Source organism: Impatiens glandulifera, chromosome 9, assembly GCF_907164915.1.
Source record: "Impatiens glandulifera chromosome 9, dImpGla2.1, whole genome shotgun sequence".
Taxonomy (NCBI): Eukaryota; Viridiplantae; Streptophyta; class Magnoliopsida; order Ericales; family Balsaminaceae; genus Impatiens; species Impatiens glandulifera.
Window position 1 is genome coordinate 18,389,424 of NC_061870.1, and position 20,478 is coordinate 18,409,901.

At 33.6% G+C, this 20,478-nt stretch overlaps 2 protein-coding genes across 2 annotated transcripts; both read left to right on the forward strand.

The window, feature by feature from the left end:
* The first annotated feature begins 9,869 nt into the window (after positions 1–9,869).
* On the forward strand, positions 9,870–10,520 carry LOC124915927 (probable LRR receptor-like serine/threonine-protein kinase At1g07650). Its single transcript, XM_047456673.1, has one exon. It carries the CDS (start codon positions 9,888–9,890, stop codon positions 10,518–10,520), a length of 633 nt encoding a protein of 210 aa, XP_047312629.1. The 5' UTR covers positions 9,870–9,887.
* A 2,164-nt stretch (positions 10,521–12,684) lies between these two features.
* LOC124915928 (probable LRR receptor-like serine/threonine-protein kinase At1g53430) lies at positions 12,685–15,273 on the forward strand. The gene is made up of 5 exons (XM_047456674.1): positions 12,685–12,836; positions 12,991–13,201; positions 13,295–13,532; positions 14,655–14,820; positions 14,883–15,273. Exons 1-5 carry the CDS (start codon positions 12,693–12,695, stop codon positions 15,261–15,263), a joined length of 1,140 nt encoding a protein of 379 aa, XP_047312630.1. The 5' UTR covers positions 12,685–12,692; the 3' UTR covers positions 15,264–15,273.
* The last annotated feature ends 5,205 nt before the right edge of the window (positions 15,274–20,478 follow it).

Below are 20,478 nucleotides of genomic sequence, written 5' to 3' on the forward strand. Positions count from 1 at the left end.
CGACGCCATACTATGGTTCCTCAATCGGAACACTCTGATCGTTCTGCTCTTGTTTCTACCCATATTCTTGTTATCGCCCCGTCAGTAGCACCTCCCTTTATTGATGTGAGTCCACCTCTGTGTGATCACTGCCAGAAGACAAGGCATACTCGTGATAGGTGTTTTCTTCTACATCCTCACCTTCATGGTCGTGGTCGTGGTCGCGGCCGAGGTCGTGACTCTAGAGGACATCGTCAGTATAATGTTCACCTTTCAGTGGAGACACAAATTTCTGGTATGGATACTCCTCCACTTATAGCGGAGGTTCCTTTGACAGTTTAGGAGACGAGTGCTCTTCGCAACTTGCTAGCCAACTTTTTTGCTTCTTCCACATCCTCTCATCTGTCTTGGATCATCGATTCAGGAGCCTCTGACCATATGAAAAATTCTTCTAGCTTGTTTAGCTCTTATTTATCTCAATAGAATACAGTTGCAACCGGTTGCAGATGGATACCTTATACCTATTTTAAGAAAATGGTCTATTCAGCTTTCTTCTAAGTTACCTTTGAACTCTGTCTTAAATGTTCCATCATTCACTTCAAATTTGTTATTTTTTAAACGTATTACAGAGTCCCTAAATTTTCTGATCCGAAAGTTAGTCCTACAGTTGCTCATTCTTCTTATACAAACGGTAATCCTTCTCTTTTTGACCTTGATCTTCCCATAACTACTAGAAAAGGTTCTAGAAAATGTACTCATCATCCTATTTCTAACTTCGTTTCTTATGATTCTGTATATCCTTCCTATTGTGCATTTGTTTCCACTTTGTCTTCTATTCCTATTCCTCAGCGTTGGCAGAATGCTATACTTGAACCAAAGTGGGAATGTGCTATGGGTGAAGAGATGAATGCTCTTAAGAAGAATGACACATGGGATCTTGTGACTCTTCCTGTTGGAAAAAAAACAGTTGGATGCAAATGGGTGTTCACTGTAAAATATAAGTCAGATGGGTCAGTTGAAATGTACAAGGCAAAACTGGTTGCGAAGGGGTACACACAGACACTTGGGATTTACTATCAGGAGACGTTCGCTCCCGTCGCCAAGATGAACTTTATTCGGATCCTAATTTCTTGTGCTACCAATCTAGAATGGAATCTTCAACAACTTGATGTGAAAAATTTCTTTTTGCATGGCAACATAGAGGAAGAAATTTATATGGATGTCCCTCATGGCTTCTCATCTCACATTACAGAAGGGAAAGTGTTTAAATTCAAGAAAACTTTGTATGGGCTAAAACAATCTCCTAGAGCATGATTTGTGAGATTTCACGGTGCTATAAAAAAGTTTGGGTTAAAGCAGACCAACTCAGACCATACAATGTTTGTTAAGAGACAAGGAGACAAGATCACAATATTGATTGTGTATGTCGATGACATCATTGTAACGGGTGATGATGAAGATGAGATTAACTTAATCAAACAACGGTTGGCGACCGAGTTTGAGGTCAAAGACTTGGGTTCGTTGTGGTAATTTCTTGGGATTGAGATAGCTAAATCGTCTCGTGGGATCTTTCTCTCCCAACGGAAGTATGTCCTTGATCTCTTATCTGATACTAAGATGCAAACCTGCGGACTCACCTTTTGAAGCTAATCATAAGCTCTTCGGAGGTGTTCGTAATGAAGTGGATAAGGAGAGATATCAACGGTTAGTCGGGAGACTTATATACCTTGCTCATACTAGACCTGGCATTACATATTCTGTTGGTGTTGTGAGCCAATACATGCATGATCCTCGCGAGACTCATATAAATGCAGTCCATCGCATTCTAAGATACTTTAAGGCAACATCGGGTAACGGGTAAAGTCTTTTTGTTTAAGCATCAAGGTCACATAGATGTTCAAGGATATACCGACTTAAATTGGGATGGCTCCTTGGATGATAGACGTTCCACTTCAGGTTATTGTGCCTTTGTTGGAGGTAACCTGGTAACTTGGCGTAGCAAGAAACAAGCAATTGTAGCAAGGTCTAGTGCCGAGGCAGAGTACAGAGCTATGGCTCTTGGCGTTAGTGAGTTCTTGTGGACTCGGTCCCTTCTTGTAGAACTTGGTTACACACTAACTGGTCCTATGAAACTATTTTGTGATAACAAGGCTGCTATCTCTATTGCTCATGATCTGGTTCAACACGATCAAACCAAGCATATTGAGATTGACCGACACTTCATTAAGGAGAATATTTCCAGCGGTCTCCTCTGTACCCCGTATGTAAAGACTAACGATCAACTAACCGATGTCTTAACTAAGGGTCTTAGTAGTAGAGATTTTATTCTCATTATAAGCAAGTTAGGCATGATGAATTTCTTCGCTCCAACTTGAGGGGAGTGTTAAAATAATGGGTTAATATTGTATAGTATTTATATATTTAGGGTGTTATGTATTAAGACCCATATATATATTAAGGCCCAGATACATTAGGTTTTAAGCCTCTTATCTCTATATATAATCTCCATCTATTGGAGAGGCTGTAACTATGGAAAATCCTATTATTAAATTCTTTCATTCGTAACACCAAACTTAAGGGGGAGTGTTGAATTATCTCTTCATCTTGGATTGGGGTAATTTTGTTTGCACTCAACATTATGTTTTTTTTTACGCTTAACATGTTGAGTGTTATTGAGTGTTGTAAGTGTTTACTTATTATCACACTCAATGTCTTTTAAATATCTGAATTTCTTATGTAAACTTCAACTCAACTAATCTAAATAATATTTTCCCTCTCTATTTCTACAGTTATAAATATGATAGTTCAATTATATTGTAAAGTATACCAATCATTAATAAAAGATAAAATATCAATTAATAACATTCAAGAACATTGAGATCATTTCTTTCCTTACTTACAAGTCTTTTATTTCTTTCTTGGTATCAAAGCTAAAGGATAACTCCTTAATTACTTTGAAGCTTGATTAATACAATTATATTCTATGGAAATCTCAAGTTATTTCTCTCATTAAAGGACGTGGTCTCATCCAACATATTAATGGAGAAGAAAATCCTCATTAACTATAATTAGGATCATTGACAAGAATCATTGACAAAGATGGGATAACAAAAACAGATTTTAAGATTCAAAAGTTTAAAGAATGAGAAGATTCAAAAGTTTAAAGTTGGTTAATCTCAATTTTTACTGAATTTGTTTTCACACAAGTTAGCAGATGCTAATAATACGGCTGGAAAATTTTGGAAAGCCTAGAAAAAAATTCTTTAGTCAAACTATGTCTCGGCTACGGTTGACCATAAGGTTACGAATTTTGATTTTGTTCAATATATTCCTGGAGGTTTGGGATCAAGTTTTGAATCAATCGTTGTTGCGTTCGCCATAAGACGAGAACCCGTAAGGGTCAACGAACTTACGGGAATTTTTCTTATGCACGAGCAACATGAGAATTTACTGCTTGCATATGAAAGAAATCAACAAGGAAATCAGAATAATAATCGAAATGAAGGTCGTAGCACTTCAAGTTCATATTTATCATAATTTCCAGCAAACAGAAAAATATAGTTATGATAAGAAACAATTTTTTCCAATAGTTATAATGAACTCTATCCATTCTAAGTCGGATTCAGCATAGTATCCCGACTCCGGTGCATAATGACATGGGTATCTCTATAGCTAATATTGGAAACTCAACTACTCCGAGCATTCAAAGGCCACTACATTTCGAAAATATTTTTTAAGTTCCAGATATTTCAAAAAATGTACTAAGTGTAACTCGTTTTGAACCGACAACAATGTCTTTTTTGAATTTCACTGTACCTTCTGGGTTGTGAAGGACCTGATTTCAAAGATTGAACTGATAAGAGGAGTACTTAAAGAAGGTATATATTGTCTTGATAATTTACCTAACTAGACATCACGATGTTTTTTTTTTATTACAACACGCTCTAATGTTGACACAGGACATCATTGTTTGAGTCATTATATTTCTGCAACATTTTTATCATTTCTCGTTTTAAACTACGGATAGTAGGTACAAACAATCTCTCATTTTGTGAATCGTGTAACATTGGAAAAACTCACAAACTCCATTTTCAATTTCATATACATGAACTCATGCCTCTCTTGATTTGATACATTATGATGTTTGGGATCCGCTCCAGTTGATTCTTCATATGATTATCGATACATTGTTTTGTTTGTGTATCATTATAGTCGATTTACGTGGTTATATTCGTTTACACGAAAATCAGACGTCTTGAATTTTTTTATTAAATTCAAAATTTTAGTTTAAAATCAATTATAGATCTTCATGGTTACAATACAGACCCTCTTACCCATACACTAGTGATCAAAATGGCTTTGTTGAAAAAAAAATAACAAGTTTAACCTTACATGCTCATGCAAAGTTACCAGAATATTGGGTTGATGTTTTTCATACCGCCACATATTTGATCAATACATTACTAACACTAATCTTGGAGCGTAAATAATCGTTTGAAGCTTCATTAAATAAACTACCCGACACTAAAAATCAGTTGTGCATTTTACCCTCTTACACGACCATATAATCAACAGAAACTAGAAACGGTCGTGGCAAGACAACTTATTACGTTACAACAAAAATTCAAGAACAACAACGGGTAACAAAAACAAAGTTGATATCCCAATTCATAGAGTTACAACAGGAAAATGCTAAACAATTCGAACTCATACACCAAGAAACCGCAAGATTCTAACAAGATGCGACCAAGCGTCTTAAATTGATACAGTCAAAATTCTTAACTAATTTGGAAGTCAAGCTTGAAGCAAGAAACATACCTAAAAAAAGTAACGAGGAAGAAGTTATAAGGGTATTTTCTTTAAAGGACGAGCGAATATATGGTAGATTATACTATAACTACATGGGACGAATTTACTAATGAAGTTTTATTAGCTTTTCAAGAAGCAGGTCATCAGAACATCATTATTGAATTTCATCAATTTACACAGACAAGATCATTAACATAATACATTGACCAATGGTTGAAATTACGATCGTTAGTTATTGCAAAGAATGTACCCAGAGCGAAAATTACTATGTGCAATATTTCTTAGGAGGTCTGCGTGACGAACTGAAAGAGACGTTAAAATTGTTGGAACCGGAAACCTTGGACAAAGAAATAAGGTTAGCGATGAAGAAGAATGATTTTTTAGCTCCATTACCGAATGATATCAGAACCACATACAGACGATTAGAGATTCAATTAGAACAAATCATCTAAAACCAGCCTGGACAGATAATACAGGAGGTCACTATAATTTGGAACAATCAACTAGAAATGTAAATTGGGAATTGATACGAGAAAAGAAACAACAAGGCCTTTGTTTCAAATGTGATGAGAAATATAGCACATGTCACATATGTGCTAATCGACAACTATTTAATATCGAACTTGATGACAAATTAAAGAAATGGTTAAAACTTGGGGACAGTGAAGAGTAAGATTTGTTTATATGATGTTAAGGAGGAGGTAAGTAGAGATCACATTGAGGCCAAAGCATTGGTGAAACAGTAAGAGAAAGTATGCTCAGCCTATAAGCAGACTTTTAAGGAATGGGGATTGTCATGTCCCTCTAAATCAATTTTACTTAGAACATTTCAGTTAAACAGTTAGTATTTCAGTTAGTTAGTTGGAACTCCTTAGTATATATATATAGATTACTAATGGTTATGATATGATATATTTTGGATGTAAATCATATTATCTTTCTTCTGATAATAGAATACCTTGAGTAATTGCTCTTGGTTTTTCTTTTTCGTTTTCTTTTTCTTGTTCTTCTTTACCCGGACTATCTATTTTTTTTTTCTTCTTCTTCTCTACCTGTTTACCAAAATAATTCTAGATCGAGTTACAGATTTATTGATAACGTACATTATTGGAAAACGTGAACTATCGGGACACGACACATTTCATCTTAGAGAACGTGTTAAGCAGACAATTTGATGAATTAAGGCCTACACAGTTTATTCTACCTTATTTGGTTTTACTGTATTTAATTTTATTTCATTACCATAATATAGATGGAAGGTAGTGTGTATATGATCAATGTTCAATGTACATGTCTATTTCATTATATCATAATATATAAAATAGCTTTTCAAACTCTCTCTATATATAACTTATTATCTCTCCATGCTTAATGTCACGGGCTCAGTCTTTCCACTGACGATCCGTGCGGCACTAGTTATGATCTTCGCAAGAACGAGTAACTAGTCAGCCTTTCTCGACGCAACACTCGACGTTTAATAGAATTGACACAAGAATTCTAGAGAGAGAGTAAACTCTTACAAAGAATATTAATATTATCTCACTTGAATACTTGGTGCTTTACAAAGGAATATCTCAAAGGTATTTATAGGGTTATCCTCACCTACTGCATTAATTACATAACATTCAACTACCTCATTAATGGTGTACTAGCCAACCACCACAATAATGAGTTACTATCCAACTACCACTCTAATAACCACCACTACATTAAATGACTCACAAGGCATTCTAGCTTTCTAGAATGTTCTTTGGGTTGGGCCTTCATGGGTGATTAAGCCTCTTGGGTTAGGAAGACAAGTGGGCCGTGACATTCTCCCCCACTCATTCCGGCGACGTCCTCGTCGCATCCTCTTTGTAGGTCTAAATGATGTCTCCAAATGTGACAAAAGTTTTGAGCAATATGTTAGCTTTCTAACCTGACTCTTCTTTAAGAAAGGGCCTTCGTATCGCCTCACAGACCCCTTGTGAACTTTGGAAAATCGTCTCTCTTGATGGAGGAGAAGTTTTACTACCACTCGGTTTCCTCCGAACTCCAAGTGTCTTCTCTTCTTGTCCTCACATTTCTTCATTCTCTTGGCGGTCTTGTCAATTTCGCACTTCCCTTTCTTGAAGAGCAACTCCTCCGGTTGTCTCTTCACTCCCTCCAATTTGGGAGATTCAATGCGATAAAAGATTGTCGCCGATAGTTTAGTACCATTGACTAACTCTTCTCTATGGTCCACCTCTCTCTCATGGTGGAGTTTCTTTGGAAATTCGGCGGGCATTACATCCTGAACTTTCTCTAGGACAGTTGTAACTTCCGGAGGTGTCTTCTCTTGGACCACAGCTTTCTCATCTTCTTTCAAAGTAACAAAAGATGATGAATAGTCCTCCTTTACACCTTTTGAGAGTTGCATGGCAGAGATGTGCCTAGTTTCTCTCTTGCCTTCTCGTGTTAAATGTATTGTGTAAGTATTGCCTTGCTCTAGAATGTACATAGCATTAGCAGAAGGGACTATAAATGCATTTACCTTGTCTAGGAACTCTATTCCAAGAACCATTTTGTAGTCGTCCATGTCAATAATGGAGAAATCCAGAAGGCCAGTCCACTCCCCCAAGTTGACTTTTACATTACGAGTAACTCCATAAGTTGCACTTGGTGCCGAGTTGACTGCTTTAAGCCACCCCTTTTCTTTGGTGTACTTAATCCCTAGTCTTTCCGCCTCTTTTACCTCTAGAAAGTTGTTGTTGGCTCCCGTATCCAACAAAGCTTTAACCATATGGCTTTTTATTTTTGTTTCCACGAATAATCGTCCTTTCTTCGCGGTCTTTGACCCTTCAAACTTTGCTTTAACGGCACTAAGGAGATTTAACGACCCCAATCGAGCTTCATCGTGAAGGCCTTCTTGCTCCTCCATTAAAGCGGATAGTTTGTTCTTCATAGGGCACTCTCTTGCTTTATGCGGCCCTTCACAAAAGAAACATTTTATCCGGGGTCTCTCTCCACGTTTCTCGTCCCGATCTCCTCTACCATTGGGCTTCGTCCTCTTAGTTGGGTCTTCATTGCTGTAAAAATGGTCTCCACCATTTTCCCCCTCGTCATTCCTCTCATAAGTCGACTTTGGTTTCTCTTGTCTTCTCATTTCGACAAGAGATTCGGCAACAGCGATCGCGGTGTTTAGATCTTGGACACCACGCCGTTCCAACTCAAGCTTTGCCCACATTTGTAGACCATCTGTGAAAGCAAACAAGGCTTCGTCGTCTGAGTAGTTAGGGATCTCAAGGAGAGTAGCGATGAACTCCTTGACATACTCCTTGATACTCCCCCTTTGTGAGAGTCGCCGCAACTTGGCTCTTGCCTCTCGAATAGCATTTTCAGGATAAAACTGCTTCTTGAGTTCTTCCTTTAATTCGGTCCAAGTGTTAATAGAACACGTACCTCTTTCTATGTCGCTACTCCTTCGCCTCCACCACAACATTGCGGTGTCTTCTAAGTATGTCGTGGAAGTATCTATCTTCCTCGCCTCTTCTACCAGGCCGAGAGCTTTGAAGTACTGATCCAGACCCCATAAGAAGTTATCAATCTCCTTCGCATTCCTCTCGCCTAAATACGCTTTAGGCCTTGGAACATCTATCCTTGACGGATTTAGGATTCCTACAGGCGCACGTCCGCACTCTTGCGCAACCGCCTTCTTGAGTAACGCCACATTCTCTTCAGTGGCTTGTAATTTAGATGACATTACCTCGAGTTTCTCGGTCAAGGTACTGATTTCGCCAAGTAGGGTCTGCTCCATGATCTGAGTTTGCGCTTGACATTTGGACAAGACCTCGTTCAAGGCACCTTGCATTTCTTCTCGGAGCTCGTCTCTCTCTTTTTCGAGCTCGGCAATGCGTTCCTCTAGGTCCCCGGCATTATCTTGTCCGTACGCCATAGTGAGTTCTACCTTCTCCAACCTGGCGATAATGTCAACAATAGCATCCATTGATCTCTCTCTTTCTTTGGTAGCTTTGGATCCTCCCGTTTGAACTTTGCGGGAGATCCTACCATCTTCTCCGGTCCCGTGGGGAAGATTCTCAACTTCATCCACGACCTTTGAACTTCATCCGATCTTTTCGTCATTTCAGCTCTGATACCAATTGTCACGGGCTCAGTCTTTCCACTGACGATCCGTGCGGCACTAGTTATGATCTTCGCAAGAACGAGTAACTAGTCAGCCTTTCTCGACGCAACACTCGACGTTTAATAGAATTGACACAAGAATTCTAGAGAGAGAGTAAACTCTTACAAAGAATATTAATATTATCTCACTTGAATACTTGGTGCTTTACAAAGGAATATCTCAAAGGTATTTATAGGGTTATCCTCACCTACTGCATTAATTACATAACATTCAACTACCTCATTAATGGTGTACTAGCCAATCACCACAATAATGAGTTACTATCCAACTACCACTCTAATAACCACCACTACATTAAATGACTCACAAGGCATTCTAGCTTTCTAGAATGTTCTTTGGGTTGGGCCTTCATGGGTGATTAAGCCTCTTGGGTTAGGAAGACAAGTGGGCCGTGACATTAATTAGGCAGATTCTCATGAATTAATAATGTATTGAAATCTGTTTGTCCTGTCCCGTCTCCATGGCTTAAATCCTTTTCTCTTTTCATCTCAAGTTCTTCTCTAAACCTTATTGTCACTGTAACTAATGGTAATAATTTCTTATGCAGTGATCTCACTTATAATAATTTTATTCCTAACTATGGATGTGCAAGAGGACAAATGTAAGAAACCTATTATTACTTGGGACTATTTAAACATTACGTTGACATAAAGAGATATGATGAAGTTTTTTCCTTTCTCTTTTTCTGTTGATTCCTATAGAAACTTGTTTGCTAGCAATTCAGAAAATTTAGCACAGTAAGTTTCAATACTTCAACTATATGACAATCATTACATTGTTCTATTAAGGAATTTGAATCCATAATTGACTAATCGCTGTTATCATTTGACTTTGTCATTCTAGTGAAACTGCTTCATGCTTGAGAATGTTTCCGTGTCCAAACGGTATGTTTTGCATTCTCGAGATACATTTTGTTTTTTCACTCTTATGAACCGCGATGATCTTCTGCTGTTCTCTTTCAGCTTTGGACTCCTTGTATATAAATTGTGGAGGAAATGAATTAAAAATTGGAAGTACCAGGTATGAAAGTGATACAGATCGAGGCGGGCCAGCAAATTTCTACAGAGGAAGTAACTGGGCGTTTAGTAGCACCGGGAATTTCATGGATGATGACCCGCCTGTCAATATTTTTTTCGTTGAAAATACATCTAAGCTCTTGGATAATAGTTCTGAGTTGAGCATGAATGCACGAATCACTCCCATATCACTAACATATTATGGATTCTGTCTCATGAATGGGATTTACAGTGTAAAGCTTCACTTTGCTGAAATTACATTTACCAATGACAAAACCTATAGAAGCCTTGGAAGGCGAATATTTGATGTTTACATTCAAGGGAAGCTTGTGCTGAAGGAGTTTAACATTGAGAAAGAAGCCGGTGGGGTTGGCATTGAAATTGTGACAGATTTTGATGTTGTTGTGACCAGCGGGACGTTAGAAATTAGATTATATTGGTCTGGTAAAGGAACTGTGGGGATTCCTACTAGAGGAGTATACGGTCCTCTCATTTCAGCTATTTCTGTGCAACTCCACGGGGGTAGATATTTCTTTCTAATAGATGTGATTTGAATCTGTTTTATAACATTGTTATCGATCAAATCTCATTCAATATCTATAAGATGTTTTTTCTTTCTCTAGATGCAACAGAAGATGAAGCAGTTGGAGGAATATCCGTTGTTGTTGGTGTTATTATTGGCATTGTTGTTTCAGTGGTTGTAATCGTCCTGATTCTTGGCGTTCTTTGGAGAAAGGGATGTATAGGACATAGAAGCACCATGTCTCAAGGTATTAATGTCAATGTTCTTTCTTTAAGCTTAGTTATAAAGAAAGTGGTTTTCAGAAAAGTTACTATACACATGACTTACCATATTCAAATATATAAGTTATGCCCAAAACAATATCTATGAGGGAATTTTGTTACGATATTACTTAACATAAGAAGGTTCATTCTATATTAGTCTGCAAGATTAGTAGGTATAAGAAGGTTCATTCTATATTAGTCAGCAAGATTAGTAGGTCAGACTTCCCATTTGTGCTTGACAAATTTCACAAATTTTGGGCAGTGAATATTTGATCTGATAATGTTGGTCGAGCTGAAAGTGTCACGCCCCGAACCAAGAACATGAGGCGTGCAGAGGCCGCATGTCATTAGCCAAATATAACATGCTAGGCTAAACAAAAAAAACTTCTTTTAACCCTTCTTACTAATAAAAGAAACACATAACTTATCCAAATCCATTTTCCATTACAATTATTTTGGTCAATTCATTTCTAGTTCAAACAGATGATGACTTCCATTCTTACCAAAAAAACCTTCCTTACATATTACATACATTTTATATATCCTTACTAATACAAAAAGAGAGTAACTCTTTACCGGCTAGTCTATATTACTATAGTCTTCCGTCTCTTAATCCCTTTGACTAGTCGTTGTTCTTATCTGAAAATAATCCATTTAAAAAGGATGAGCTAAACACGCTCAGTAAGAAAATCAAACCCTTCTACAGCTGGATCAAGAAGCCAAATATAAGTTAATCAACTATTAAGTAATTAAGATACTCATTAGACATAAAATAATATATACTTTAGTAATAACTCTGGGATCCAGATAAAGTCTGTATTATCATAATAATTTAATAAGCCATCTGTCAAGACTTTTAAGTCTTGCATAGACGCATTAGCCATCAACCAAGACATAAGCGTCTTGCGTTGACGCGCTATCAATCAAGACATAGGTCTTGCATTGACGCATGGGCCATCAACCAAGACATAAGTGTCTTGCGTTGACGCATATAACCGGTGTAAGCGGCACTCGAGGCACAAATAGTTCATTATTAGACAAACAATGCAAAATCAAGTCCAGAGTAATAAAAATAGTCCAATCGACATAATTATGTAAAACTTCATTCTCAAGTCCAAATCTATCGTGATGCATTTCATTGTCGAAATAATACACTCAATCTATTTAGAAACCCATTTCTCATAAACCAATCTTTTATCAAAACTCATTTCAAAATCATCAATCATAAACCCTCATTTCATCAAAACCCATTTCAGAATCAACTATTATAAACCTATCCTCTTATCAAAACAATTTCAGAATCATCTATCCTAAACTATCATTTTATCAAATTCATCATCAAAATACACATGCATTCTTGATCCATACATTTATAAACTCATTTAACAATAAATCTGTAACCCTAACATCTGTTTGATGAAAACCAACCTCTTATACCCAAAATACTTATACATATATATATTTTAAAAACTAAAACTGTAGAAGAATAGATTTCCTTACCTAATTTCCCATAAGCTCTTAGTTCTCTTTATTTCCTTCAACCAACTCAAATCTCCAAACCCTGGTTCTCTCTCTTTGTAGCTAAAGAGTAAAAATACAAATGATCTTCAAGTTTAGAACTACATGCATTGAAAGGTTATTAGAGAGAGTGAGTATCTGACAATGCTTGATGCCATGCATTGTTTGGAAGTATATTTTAAATGATTTCATTTTTTAGTGGAGATTTTCTGATCTTTTTTTAACTATATCTACAGTACTTTCAATCTCATTCTATTTAAAAATATGTACATTGATATTTGTGTAACCTGTTACATATTTTTTTTTCTTTAATTAAGGAGAATTAACATGACACCCCAGTCATGGTCTTCCGTTTTCATTCAAAGCGCTAATAACCGGTTATAATTTGCTTTTGCAGATACTTTATCCTTAGTTTCTTAGAAATGTTTCTTAATTTTCCTTGCACAGATCTAAAGGAGATGGATCTTCAGATTTATTTGTTCTCGTTGAGGCAAATTGAAGCTGCTACAAACAATTTTGATGCTGCTAACAAGATTGGAGAAGGTGGTTTTGGTCCTGTTTACAAGGTATTTCTTTTTGAGAAAAAGTTTGCTACCCTAGTAAATAATAAGTAATAGTTGAACATAAATAAAAAAATTAAAACAGGTCATGATAACAACTTCTCCATATTAATCTAAATCGAATACTTAGATATACAATTAAATGCATCATAATTTGTAGGGAATTCTATTAGATGGCACTGTGGTCGCGGTGAAGCAACTCTCTTCTAAGTCAAAACAAGGGAACCGCGAATTCCTAAATGAGATCGGGATGATTTCTACGTTGCGTCATCCTTATCTTGTGAGGCTGCACGGATGTTGTATCGAAGGAAATCAGTTGTTGTTAGTATACGAATACATGGAAAATAACAGTCTTGCTAGTTCTTTATTTGGTAATTAATAAGTATAAGACTTATTTTCATCTATATACTTTTTAGGTACAAATTTATTTTTGTAATCACATTTTTTGATCTGATAATGTGAAGGTACTGATGATGGCCGTTTATTCTTGGATTGGTCAACAAGGTATAAGATCTGTATTGGAATAGCTCGTGGTCTAGCTTTTCTCCATGAAGAATCAAGACTAAAGATTGTCCATAGAGACATCAAGGCTACAAATGTGTTGCTTGATAAGGATCTTAATCCCAAGATATCTGATTTTGGTCTTGCCAAACTTAATGAAGAGGAGAATACCCACCTAAGCAGTAGAGTTGCCGGGACTTAGTGAGTTTTCTAATCAACAAACTTATTATACACGTAAATATAATAGGAATTTTAAAGACACTTTAGTTTATGAGTCTACTTTCTATGTCTCCTATCTCATTTTTACATCAACATCTTGGAAATAAAAAGTTAGTGTTGTGCATGTCATCCTCCTAAAGATATGGAGACATTCCTTGTAGGCTAATCTAAACTGATGAACTTCAAATAATAAATATACAGATTAGAGTACTAGAGTACTAGATGGAAAGATGCTTGACCTCAGGAACTTACCTCTTTCATGAGGACTCAAGTACGATTTTCATCCAAAACATCGGGATTAAGTAACATATTTATCTTAAACTAGGGATTAGTTAGGTGTGTGCAAACTTGCTGTTTTGAAGATTCTGGTATCAAAAAATAATAATAATAAATCTTAATCTAGTTCCTAATAATTATCTAGTAACATATTTATCTTAAAGTAATAATAATTACGCTCAAAAATAGGTTGCTAGACGTGTTTAAAGGGACGTCAATACTGGATTACCTGAATTTTGAGGTAAAGAGTGATGGTTGTGTCAATTGTTAGAGATCATTTTTTTTAATGTCTTTAGGACAAATCTTGTCTTAATTTATTTTGTATTAATTCTTGTTTTTTCTGTAACCTACATAAGTGAAATCAGGTAGAGACAAGGAGATCTACCTATAAGGCTACTTGAGTTGTAACCGGGTGACCCAAAATATTTTGTGTATATATAACTAACATTAGTATGAATTCAATAACGACGAGAAATGTCGTCGTTATTGATCGCTTCCTATCACTAAAGGACAACCGTCACAGCAAACTAGGTAGATTTTGTTTTTTCCTTGATTTTAATAACATTATAGCTCGGGTATATTTCGTGAAAAACTTTTAGTCCGGGTAGATTCCAAATCTTAGTTCCGCCCTGGACATAGGAAATGCATTCATATATTTTTAGTTGGATGACTTGACACCACACTAACTAACATGGAAGTCACATTTATTGTTGATGTGTCTTTTTCAAATTGTTCATGCAAACCCCTAATATATGTAACACATCTCAAAATTTATTTAAGATGAAGAACCTCAAGGCATACAATAATAATTTTAGATTATTTATGCAGCGGATATATAGCACCCGAGTATGCAATGCATGGTTATTTGACAGACAAAGTAGATGTTTACAGTTTCGGAATTGTTGCTCTAGAAATTGTCAGTGGGATATGTAACACAGCTTATAGACCAGAGGAGGAATATTTCTGCCTTCTTGATTATGTAAGTCAAATATGTGTTTCCCTTATTTTACTAAATTAGTTTGATGGATAATTCTGTTTTTTTTTTTTCTCAATTAGGTACATGTTTTGAGAGAAAATGAAACTCTTACAAATTTGGTAGATCGAAAGTTAGGACTAGATTTCAAGCCAGATGAGGTGATGGTGATGACCAATATAGCTCTGATTTGCACCAATGTCACGGCTACTGCCAGACCAACCATGTCTTCAGTTGTAAGCATGCTCGAGGATAGAATAATTCCTCAAGAGTTGCTAAAGGACTTGGACTCGATTGCCATAACTCGTAAACTGAAGATGTTGAACATGATGAATCAACAGCAACAAACGGATGTGGATACAGATGAACTTACTGTTAAATATACAGATAGTGGAAGACTTCTTACCCATGGCTCCCAGATTGAGCTCTACCAAAATAATACTACATACAGAAATACATGTTAGAGATAATGGCTTTTCATTTCTTCTCTATGGTGAATAAGACATATCCTAACAAGAATTCTATTCACTTTGTTGTAGAAGTTGGTTCTGAAAACAGGCTAATTGTATGGGTAGAGTTTTTTCTTATTATTATTTTGAAACATCATTCTCTTTTTTATTCTTTGTGTTGAGATGATAATGAAAACAATAAGGAGATGTTAAAGGGTTAATTGTTGAGACATTTTATTGATGTTTGTTCGGATTCAGTCATTTTCGGAACAAACATAGGGTTGTAGGAAATTCAGTAAGAAAGTTGTACTTATTTCCCAAGGATTGTAGTCATTTTTTATTTGCTTTATCTTTTGTTGTGTGCATAATGTTTTTTAAATTCTTGAAAATTACACCCATATCTTAAATCATTACATAATTATATATTTAAAAGTGTGAATATTTTTTAATGGAAAAGAAAGAAATGTTTTTAATATAATATGTTCATAATAGGTTATACATACTTATACAAGTGTAAGAGCTGATTTTCCTGAATTAAAATAAAGTAGAATCCCTAAAATATCACAACTAATGTATTCTAATTTCATCCCTTCCAATAAATTAGAATTATTAAAATATCTCAACTTATTTATTTTAATTTATATATATATATATATATATATATATATATATATATATATATATATATATATATATATATATATAAATTAGAGGATAAATTAAACTTAGTTAGACTATTTTCATATTTCTTCTCATACTAGTCAATATATTTTTTAATGGAAAAGAAAGAAATGTTTTTAATATAATATGTTCATAATAGGTTATACATACTTATACAAGTGTAAGAGCTGATTTTCCTGAATTAAAATAAAGTAGAATCCCTAAAATATCACAACTAATGTATTCTAATTTCATCCCTTCCAATAAATTAGAATTATTAAAATATCTCAACTTATTTATTTTAATTTATATATATATATATATATAAATTAGAGGATAAATTAAACTTAGTTAGACTATTTTCATATTTCTTCTCATACTAGTCAATATATTTTTTAATGGAAAAGAAAGAAATGTTTTTAATATAATATGTTCATAATAGGTTATACATACTTATACACGTGTAAGAGCTGATTTTCCTGAATTAAAATAAAGTAGAATCCCTAAAATATCACAACTAATGTATTCTAATTTCATCCCTTCCAATAAATTAGAATTATTAAAATATCTCAACTTATTTATTTTAATTTATATATATATATATATATATATATATAAATTAGAGGATAAATTAAACTTAGTTAGACTATTTTCATATTTCTTCTCATACTAGTCAATATATTCTTAAAACTAAGGAGACTCATTAAGACTCATTAATTGAATTTAATCAACCCAAAGATGGTTGAAAGTATTTGATTCAAAACCAAAAAAATAGCAAATATAAGGAAAATGCACCGGTAATTATATAAATAAAATATTATTTATATATAAATATTTTAGATAAAAATAATATTATTCAAAAGCTATTTTGGTATTCATTATTGATTGACAGTTCAATTTATTAAATTTATAAAAAAAAAACTAAAATTTATCATTTGATTAGTTCTTTCAACATTTTCAATTCTCGTGTAATGAATAAAAAAAAAAATTGACAAAAATAATTTAATTTGAACATATTCACTTGTCTAAGCCACACTCAAACTCTAATATCTAATAACATATTGTAACTCATCAACTTCTTCATCCATCAGATATATACATTCTTATAAATAAATAAAAAAACTATCATGTAAGAATACAACAATCTAACCTAGCATTACAAGAAAATTAGTTTGGACACAAAAATATATATATATATATATATATATATATATATATATATATATAGTTAAATATATATAATCAAGATATTTGTTTCTTTTTTTAATTAATTTTATTCTCTCTCTAAAAAAACTTGATTAATTATATATATATATAGATAGATAGATTAGAGGGGATAATAATGATCATATAGATTATTTTTTATTTGTTCTCTCATCTTAATTTATATTTTCATTATATATATATTTAAATATATATATAATTAAAATATATAAATACAGTAAAATAAAATGAAAATATTAGTTTGTATAAGTTAAAAATACTAAAAACTAATTATATATATAATATTTATATAATAGAATAAATAAAAAATTATATTATATATATATATATAAATTAATTAATTATATAGATTAATTAGAAAATAAAATTAATATAAATTATAATAGGTAGAAAACTTGATTGATTAGGGCGGAAAACAATGCTTTTATTGCACCTCCAAATATTTTTGTCGATGTTATTATTATTATTATTATTATTATTATTATTATTATTATTATTATTATTATTATTATTAATTGGAGTGAATAATATTCTTTTTATTAAATTAATAATTATATTGATTTTTTTCCCTTATCTTAATTTATATTTTTATTATATATTTAAATATATATAATTAAAATATTTAAATAGAGTAAAATATAAGAAAAATATTAGTTTATGTAGATTAGAAATAAAAAAAATATATTTTTTTTCTCTCTTATCTTTTTAATATATTTATATATGTAAAGAAAAAATTTGATTAATTTTGTATATATATTTAAATATATATATATATATAATTAAAATATATAAATAGAGTAAAATACCATTAAAATATTAGTTTATATAAATTAAAAATAATAAATAAATAAATAAATTTGTCTTATCTTTTTAATATATTTATATGTGGAGAAAAAACTTAATTGATTTTTGTAACCACGGGAATGTTCCCTTCCACAGCTTAGCACGTGTTTGGACAACACGTGACAATACAGGGGAATCGTAGGGTGGCTCGAAGTTCGATGCGTTTCAACTTTAGTTTGAGTGTCAAACAATCTTTTTAAAAGAATTTTTTTTTAAATAATTAGAAACTTTAAAAATTAATCATGTAAAAATAATAATTTTATTCAAATTTTAATAATATTGGAACAAATAATAATTTGATTAAAACTCGGTTTAAATTAATTAAACATAACTAATTTAAAAGATTATTTATTTGAAAATAGAGTCGCCAAGTGATTTTAGAAAAATCAGTAAAGAGTACGTGTATAAACGTACTTTATACTAGAGTTTCTATAAGGGGTTCGGTTTTTGTTGTGCTCGGGAAAGGGTTTTCGCGCTATGTACTATGTGCCCGTCAAATGACGGTTTTATTTTTTAAAGCAAAGTCTGCTATTATAAGATTTGTTTATAATATTTATTTTCTTTAATTAGTAGTCCAAGATCCTAAACAAGGATATGTTTAGATTACGTAAATAATTATACAAAATTATTTAAAAGAGCGTACTTGAGATTGTGTTGATATAAAATTGAGTAAAAATCCTGAAAAATATTATAAAAGTGTTTGTTTAGGAAATATTTCAAAAATATTTAAATATCATTTTATAACCTTTCGGGATTATTTGAAAATGGATTGGGGTTCCAAAATTAAAATTATTTTGGATTTTAAAAAGTGGAACCAAACATACCATAGGACCGAAGTCCTAGGGTCTAGGTTTAGTCTTATTGATCTGGGCTCGGACGAGCTCGGTCTAGACTGGGAAGGTCTGGACCAGGGCTCTGGATGCTCGGTCGAGGGACCAGAGGGCTCGGTCCTGAGATTCAGGAGGCTCGGTTCTAAACTCAGGTTGTTTGGTCCTAGGTCTAGGAGGCTTAGTCCTAGGTCTAGGAGGCTCAGTCCTAGGTTTAACTTTCTCGGTTGTGGACATGGGAGGCTCGGTCTCAAATCAGACCTCTCGGTTCGAGGTTAAAACCTCGGTTAGATTCCTCGGTCCTTGCTCAAGAACACTAGTCCCAAGTCTCGGTCCTAACTCAAGAACATCAGTCTTTGGTCTCGGTTTTGACTCAAAAGCATCGGTCTTTGGTCTCGGTCCGAACCGAGGATCCTCAGTCCTAGGCTAAGAACCTCGGTCTAAGAGAGACCGAGTTTTTTGAATTGGTCAAGAACTGCATGTCTTATATCTTTTGATAGAGGTTCTAAATCATGATTTGTCAGTTGCAATAAACTCATATGACTTTGAGAATTAAAAGCCCTAACCTTAATCACGATCAATCGATCTCTACAAAGATCAATTTCTCAAAACCGTTTTTAGGTCAAAATTTGGGATCTTTTGAATTATGCCATCTCATGCCCTAATTCTTTTTCCAACAGCTTTTAAATGATGAATGTAGAAAAATAAAGAAATAGAGAAATTTTATTGCTTGTTTCTTTGTTGTGTTTCTTACATAAGTACTCCAGTGCTTAAATAGTGAACATTACATTTACAGAAAAGGAAATGATTTAAAGAATAAGATCATATAATTAATTTCACATCAAATTTTCAATCAATTAGCAAATCAATTAGTCTAATTGATTTGCTATTGATAACATTCAATTCTCGGTCAATTAACAAATCAATTAGTCTAATTGATTGATTTGCTAATGAATTTCCATATTTGAAGATATTTATATACACTCTCCCTCAAGTTGGTTAATAGATGTTGAGATTTCTCAACTTGCCACATACTTTCTCAAATCGACTTGGAAGAGCTTGGATTAGAATGTTAGTCACCTAATAGGATAGGCATAGGGCAGCTATGAGAGTGGAGAGGATGTTGTCGAGGAGATGGAAATGTTGATGACATTCTTTCTATTTGACTGATTCAAATTCATGATTCACTTAGTTAGAGGAGTAGCTCTTGACTCTTGGCACTTGGCTCTTGGCTCTTGGCTATTGGTTCAGCTCTTGATGTGAAAAGTGATAATTTTTTAACAGATGAAATGTTGGAAGAAATCTGTTGAGACATGAAGACGATGCTTGCCAAAAAAAAGGAGAAAAATTAAATCTGTCGAGACACGAAAACGATGCTCGATACAGATTCGACTGAACTATAAAAAACGCACTGGGATTATTGGTAATAATTTTAGAGAAATATGAGATTATAGAATCATTTGAGTTCTCCTTCAATGGCTATTTCCACCATTAGAGGAGGCAGCGGAAAATTGTGAGTCGGTTTCTTCAAGATGAAAAAACTGCTCTCATACCATGTAGAAAAAATAAATAGAAGAGATAAATTTTATTGCTTGTGTTTTTGTTGTGATTCTTACATAAGACGTCTAGTGCTTAAATACTAAAAATTACATTTGCAGAAAATGAAATAATTAAAT

Bases quoted from the DNA above. Each gene is read 5' to 3' on its own strand.
- LOC124915928 (XM_047456674.1), top strand. From the start codon at position 12,693: ATGTTTCTTAATTTTCCTTGCACAGATCTAAAGGAGATGGATCTTCAG. The intron at 12,837-12,990 runs GTATTTCTTTTT...CATAATTTGTAG, and splicing joins GTTTTGGTCCTGTTTACAAG to GGAATTCTATTAGATGGCAC. The intron at 13,202-13,294 runs GTAATTAATAAG...GATAATGTGAAG, and splicing joins TCTTGCTAGTTCTTTATTTG to GTACTGATGATGGCCGTTTA.
- LOC124915927 (XM_047456673.1), top strand. From the start codon at position 9,888: ATGATCTTCTGCTGTTCTCTTTCAGCTTTGGACTCCTTGTATATAAAT.